This window comes from Scardinius erythrophthalmus (assembly GCF_964197995.2).
Source record: "Scardinius erythrophthalmus genome assembly, chromosome: 8".
NCBI lineage: Eukaryota > Metazoa > Chordata > Actinopteri > Cypriniformes > Leuciscidae > Scardinius > Scardinius erythrophthalmus.
The window spans coordinates 524,662-532,161 of record NC_138228.1 but is presented as its reverse complement, the minus strand read 5'-3'; the positions used below and the strand labels follow the sequence as shown (position 1 = coordinate 532,161).

General features: G+C 45.1%; 1 protein-coding gene across 2 annotated transcripts in view; it reads left to right on the top strand.

Moving 5' to 3' along the window:
- trpm7 (transient receptor potential cation channel, subfamily M, member 7) overlaps positions 1-7,500 on the top strand; it is a 65,772-nt gene that overhangs the window by 8,599 nt on the left and 49,673 nt on the right. For both annotated transcript variants that reach the window (XM_081372255.1, XM_081372254.1), the window contains exon 2: positions 6,188-6,267. In XM_081372255.1, the coding sequence (XP_081228381.1) occupies positions 6,188-6,267 (80 nt within the window). The remainder of the gene's footprint in view (positions 1-6,187; positions 6,268-7,500) is intronic.

The following is a 7,500-nucleotide window of genomic DNA, read 5'->3' as shown; positions in this document are numbered from 1 at the left end:
ACCTGCCAGGAACTACTTTAGCCGTGCATTTCCCTGGAAATAACGGCACACCTTAGAACGTTCGTCAACTAATCAGAATCAACTTTATTTGAACTTGTACTACGGGGCTGTTAAAAGCTTATGACAAAAACATTTAATGAAATGATGAAGACATTTTGATCTGAACCGATCTGAACAGAAGTGAGTGTGAATCTGCTGCCGGACAGCAGGAGGCGCTCGCGGATCCACAGAACGGGCATTTCCTCGGCAACAGCTGTTAAACACTGCTTTAGTAGGCATTACATGGAGGTAAGATGAGAAGAAAATGTCATCGACACTTTTTTGAAGAGAGTCCTTGCCTTCAGAAATACATTCATATTCATTCATCCATTCATTCATATGATTCCCTTCAGCACTCGGCTGTAAACCCTGACTGCGCCTGCACGAGACTGAAGCGCAGCGTCGCATCGCATCTAGGACATATATACACTCACCTAAAGGATTATTAGGAACACCATACTAATACTGTGTTTGACCCCCTTTCGCCTTCAGAACTGCCTTAATTCTACGTGGCATTGATTCAACAAGGTGCTGAAAGCATTCTTTAGAAATGTTGGCCCATATTGATAGGATAGCATCTTGCAGTTGATGGAGATTTGTGGGATGCACATCCAGGGCACGAAGCTCCCGTTCCACCACATCCCAAAGATGCTCTATTGGGTTGAGATCTGGTGACTGTGGGGGCCATTTTAGTACAGTGAACTCATTGTCATGTTCAAGAAACCAATTTGAAATGATTCGAGCTTTGTGACATGGTGCATTATCCTGCTGGAAGTAGCCATCAGAGGATGGGTACATGGTGGTCATAAAGGGATGGACATGGTCAGAAACAATGCTCAGGTAGGCTGTGGCATTTAAACGATGCCCAATTGGCACTAAGGGGCCTAAAGTGTGCCAAGAAAACACCCCCCACACCATTACACCACCACCACCAGCCTGCACAGTGGTAACAAGGCATGATGGATCCATGTTCTCATTCTGTTTACGCCAAATTCTGACTTGACCATCTGAATGTCTCAACAGAAATCGAGACTCATCAGACCAGGCAACATTTTTCCAGTCTTCAACTGTCCAGTTTTGGTGAGCTTGTGCAAATTGTAGCCTCTTTGTAGTGGAGATGAGTGGTACCCGGTGGGGTCTTCTGCTGTTGTAGCCCATCCGCCTCGAGGCTGTGCGTGTTGTGTCTTCACAAATGCTTTGCTGCATACCTCGGTTGTAACGAGTGGTTATTTCAGTCAAAGTTGCTCTTCTATCAGCTTGAATCAGTCGGCCCATTCTCCTCTGACCTCTAGCATCAACAAGACATTTTCGCCCACAGGACCGCCGCATACTGGATGTTTTTCCCTTTTCACACCATTCTTTGTAAACCCTAGAAATGGTTGTGCGTGAAAATCCCAGTAACTGAGCAGATTGTGAAATACTCAGACCAGCCCGTCTGGCACCAACAACCATGCCACGCTCAAAATTGCTTAAATCACCTTTCTTTCCCGTTCTGACATTCAGTTTGGAGTTCAGGAGATTGTCTTGACCAGGACCACACCCCTAAATGCATTGAAGCAACTGCCATGTGATTGGTTGATTAGATAATTGCATTAATGAGAAATTGAACAGGTGTTCCTAATAATCCTTTAGGTGAGTGTATATAAAGGCTGTAAATCACCATGAGTGCCGTTCTCAGACTGACAGCAGTTTCTCTGTGAATCACTGACCTCCAGCAGTGACCTCTGACCCCCCCACCCCCACCCCCGTATTGTGTTTGACGGTGAAAGCTCACGAGGTTCATTGTGTGAGTGTATGTGAGTGCGGAGTATAAGAGTGTGTGAGTGTGTAAGAGTGTGCAAGTATGTGATTAAGAGTGTATAAGAGTATGTGTGTGAGTGTTTAAGAGTGTGTGTGAGCAAGAGTGTATATGTGTGTTTATGTGTGTTAGTGTGTGTGTGTGTGTCCTCATGATGGTCTGAGGTGTGCTTATCTGATAACTCTGGTTATCTCTGTGTTTATGGCCGTGAGCTTCATATCAGGATCGTTCATCAGTGATGTAGAGCTGAAGCAGACGGTGTAAAGTGTAACATGTAACACACACACACACACACACACACACACACACACACACTGATGGAGTCGCAGAGCGTATCTGATCATGCGTCTCGATTTGCTTGTTCACACTGGGAATCATCTTGGATTCACTTCAGTTCAGCTCGAACAGTAAAGGTCACGGGGTCGTGAACGGAGTGTGTGTCTCAGTGAGAGACTCTGGTTGGTTGTTTCTGTAAGATGTTATAAAGTGAAGGTTAGTGTGACGGGTTTGTTTATATGGTGTAAACAGGTTTATGCTGATGTTGCAGCACACTCACACTCATTCTCTCTCACTCACTCACACACACACACACACACACACACACACACACACACACACACACACACTCTCTCTCACTCACACACACACACACACTCACACTCACTCACTCACTCACTCTCTCTCTCACTCACTCACACTCACTCACTCACTCACTCACTCTCACACTCACTCACTCACTCACTCACTCACTCACACTCACTCACTCACTCTCACACACACTCTCACTCACTCTCTCACACACACACACACACACACACACACACACACACACACACACACACACACACACACTCTCACTCACACACACTCACTCTCACTCATTCACTCTCACACACACAAACTCTCATTCTCTCACTCACTCTCACACACACACACACACACACTCACTCACTCACTCACTCACTCACTCTCTCTCTCTCTCTCTCTCACACTCACTCACTCTCTCTCACTCACACACTCTCTCTCACTCACTCTCTCACTCACTCTCTCACACACACACATGCACTCTTACATTCTCTCTCTCTCTCTCTCTCTCTCTCTCTCTCTCTCTCTCTCTCTCTCTCTCTCTCTCTCTCTCTCTCTCTCTCTCTCTCTCCTGTTTTCTAATACTCTTGTCCTCCGTCAGAATCATTCATCACTCCTCTCTCGACCGCCTGCTGATTAACTGTGGTGAGAAACCCGGTGTAGCTCGCCCCTCTCTCTCTCTCTCTCTCTCTCTCTCTCTCGTTCGTGATGTTTCTGTACTCGCTGCTGCGTCAGAAAGATGAAGATGATGACGAGGAGTGTGAGGTAGACGGACAGCATCTCAATCTCTCTGTTTCTGACTTTCAGTGTTTCTGCTGGAGTGTGTGTGTGTGTGTGTGTGTGTGTGTGTGTGTAATCCTCTCGCTGGGAACGGGAGGAACGCTGGGAAATTTAATTAAAGATCCCTGCTGTTAAATCCTGTTGCCAGAGCTGTTTGAGATCGCTTTAAAGAGTTCCGTCGTCGTTTACTCGCCTTCGTCTTCTGCGAAATATAGAGGCTTTTGGAGAAATGAACATGTTTTTTTGTCAATGCAAGTCAATGGGGTCCAAAGTTATTTGATTCCCAGCGTTCTTCAAAATGTTCCGTACAGGTTTGGAAAGTCATGAGAGGGAGTCAGTGAGGGCAGGATCTTGCATTTCATTATAAATGCATGTTATTGAGATGTTTTTATGAGCATAAAGCATTGTTTTAGACAAAAGTGTCTGTTGTGTGCACCAGTTTAGTTCTAATGTCTTGCAGAATTGCTAGTTCTTGCAGTAACAATAATAGAACGTTTGTTCACAGTTATCTGGTCTTTAATAATGTTTTCAGAACGTCAGCACAAAAACATTTATTCTTCGTTCATGGAACATTTCTGAAACTTTTAGTCGGACGTTTAAATGTAACGGCTCGTTTTATAACGTTAAAGTAACATTTGCAGAACGGAATGTTCCCTTAATATTCACATTATCAAGAAAAAACGTTTTTAAAACATTTAAAAAAAACAGACGTTTTGAACATTCAGAAATAACGTCTTCATAACTGGGAAGCAGAACCCTTCAGATCATATGTGTGAGTCTGCTGTGCGTCTCAGATGAAGTGTGTTGGTGAGTCGTGGCTCTGGGTGTTCCTGGAGATCAGGTGTAATCTGCTGTTTGTGTCATTACTGTAAACCGTATGATTAGTGTTTAACCAGTGTTCAGTTCTGAGGTAACCGGTAGTTTAGTGAGTTACAGCTTTACAGAAAATCATGATGTTAAAGTTTCTAATATCTGAAGGTCTTGAAGTCTCAGTCTGAGCTGGACTGGAGCATCAGCTAGAGGAGCTCTGCTGCTAGTGTCTGAGGTTTATGAGAGTAGATGTTTAGGATCTGCAAACTTTCTAGCTCATAACGTGTCGTGGCGATGACAGACCTCATTACTGATGCGTCACATGATCAGAATGACATCATCAGATACGGCTCATGTTAGAGAGTTTGAGCTTCTCAGCGAGCCTGAAGCCGACGGCCTCCACGAGACACACGATGCTGTGTTTATCCTGACGCTCTTCTGTGCTGCAGTGTCTCACGGCTAATGCGTCTCAGACCGCTAAAAACACCAAACAGTGATTTGTTTCAAGTAACTTGAGTTACGTTGTCAGATTACTTTTTCAAGTAACTAGTAAAGTAACGCATTACTAAAATGAACAACAAATTATCTGAGTTACTTTTTCAAATAAGTAACACAAGTTACTTTTTTATACATTTATTGACTGACAGCTCTCCTGTCCTCAGAGGCGTTGTGTGTGTGTGTGTAAACATGACGGTTATTGTAGTTCTAGACTAAATGTGAACGTGCATTTACATTAGTACTTGCACAAAAAGGATGAAATATTCCTCAAAATGAATAAAATCAGTGAATGCAGAATCAGAATACTGTGCTAACCTCCAATAACTAAATATGTTAAATACAACAATGCATTTAATCTTACTTTATTGACCAATGTACTTGCTTTCAACCTTCGATGATTCAGTTTAAAGTGGTCAGGGGTGTTCACTGATATGCTCACACAAAAATCGCTGCAAAAGATGCTTTCCAACAGGTGTTTTACCATTCGTTGTAAAACTGTGGATCTATTTTTCCAAACGTCTCACACCCGTAGATTCTTCCGCTGAGAGCTTGAGTAATAGACACTCCAGCCCAGTTGGTGGCGGCGGAGTAATACCGTACCGCACACAGCACATCCAATACAAGTCAGTGGAGTTGGACAAAAACTACGATAAAACATGTTGGAAAGCATCTTTTGCAGCGATTTCTGTGTGAGCATATCAGTGAACACCCCTGAGCACTCGGTGAGTTTCACGTCTTTGTAAACAAAAGTTTAATGCGTTTTATGAAGGACTGTTCCAGTGCACCTATACACCCATTCTAGAGGTTTTGGGGAAAGCGAAAGAAACCTAAAATTCTCAGGACAGAAGCATGTGTCCAAATCTTAATCTTAACCGTTCTATTTCATCAGAAACGATCTGTAAACAGGGCTTTAAGTGTAAAATACCGAACTTGTCCTTTAAAGGTTAAAATCAATCAGACTGTTGTAAATCAGCTCTGCCGTTCACGTCTTTCTCTTCAGCTGATATTCTGCTAGTGATTGTTATTGTTGGACTTGTGAAGTTCATGGCAATATTAATACATTTTATATTGATTTTTAAGGACATTTTTGTTACTTGTGTACAGCGTCCTTGATGTAATGACGTAGTTTGGCTTCTCTTTCACACCAAACTCAAGCAGTGCGTGTTTCATTCAGCACACGTATGAACAAAGGCCACGTTTTAATGTGTGCATGAAATGGATCTATTTTTGTAAAATAAAACTTGATGATCTTATTGTGAACATTTCATCCCGGCATGTTTAATGTTATAACTGGATCTTCTAGTCTTCTCTTATTCTCCAATCATTTAGTCCGCTTAAACTCCGCCCCTTCCTTACATTCACATTCAGACCCGCCTCCATTTTGAGTGACACGCCCACATCTCAACATCCAATCAACCGACAGTTAGAACAAAGCCCCGCCCTGTTTTTGTTCTCAGTATCCGTTACAGTCGCTCTACATCAAATTATCTGTTAAGTCACAACTTGAATATTAATATTTAACCCTTTAAATAAAGAAATGACTTCAGTAGCGTGTTAGCCTTGCAACTGCAGTGGAAAGTTCACTGATATCCACCACTGAAATTGTTGTTTTTGTGTGACTGGATGTCAGTGCGATGTCTTGAGTAACGTGTCTGTGATCTTGCTTGTCTCCTGCAGTCCCAGAAGTCCTGGATCGAACACACTTTCACCAGGAGGGAATGTGTCTATATTCTGCCCGTGTCGAAGGACCCGCACAGGTGCGTCACACACTCTTATACACCTGATCATAACCGGGTCGCACAGGTGCGTCACACACTCTTACACACCTGATCATGACCGGGTCGCACAGGTGCGTCACACACTCTTACACACCTGATCGTGACCGGCTCGCACAGGTGCGTCACACACTCTTACACACCTGATCATGACCGGGTCGCACAGGTGCGTCACACACTCTTACACACCTGATCATGTCCAGGTCGCACAGGTGCGTCACACACTCTTACACACCTGATCGTGACCGGCTCGCACAGGTGCGTCACACACTCTTATACACCTGATCATGTCCAGGTCGCACAGGTGCGTCACACACTCTTACACACCTGATCATGTCCAGGTCGCACAGGTGCGTCACACACTCTTACACACCTGATCGTGACCGGCTCGCACAGGTGCGTCACACACTCTTATACACCTGATCATGTCCAGGTCGCACAGGTGCGTCACACACTCTTACACACCTGATCGTGACCGGCTCGCACAGGTGCGTCACACACTCTTATACACCTGATCATGTCCAGGTCGCACAGGTGCGTCACACACTCTTACACACCTGATCATGACCGGGTCGCACAGGTGCGTCACACACTCTTACACACCTGATCATGTCCAGGTCGCACAGGTGCGTCACACACTCTTATACACCTGATCATGTCCGGGTCGCACAGGTGCGTCACACACTCTTACACACCTGATCATGTCCAGGTCGCACAGGTGCGTCACACACTCTTATACACCTGATCATGTCCGGGTCGCACAGGTGCGTCACACACTCTTATACACCTGATCATGTCCGGGTCGCACAGGTGCGTCACACACTCTTACACACCTGATCATGTCCAGGTCGCACAGGTGCGTCACACACTCTTATACACCTGATCATAACCGGGTCGCACAGGTGCGTCACACACTCTTACACACCTGATCATGACCGGGTCGCACAGGTGCGTCACACACTCTTACACACCTGATCGTGACCGGCTCGCACAGGTGCGTCACACACTCTTACACACCTGATCATGACCGGGTCGCACAGGTGCGTCACACACTCTTACACACCTGATCATGTCCAGGTCGCACAGGTGCGTCACACACTCTTACACACCTGATCGTGACCGGCTCGCACAGGTGCGTCACACACTCTTATACACCTGATCATGTCCAGGTCGCACAGGTGCGTCACACACTCTTACACACCTGATCATGTCCAG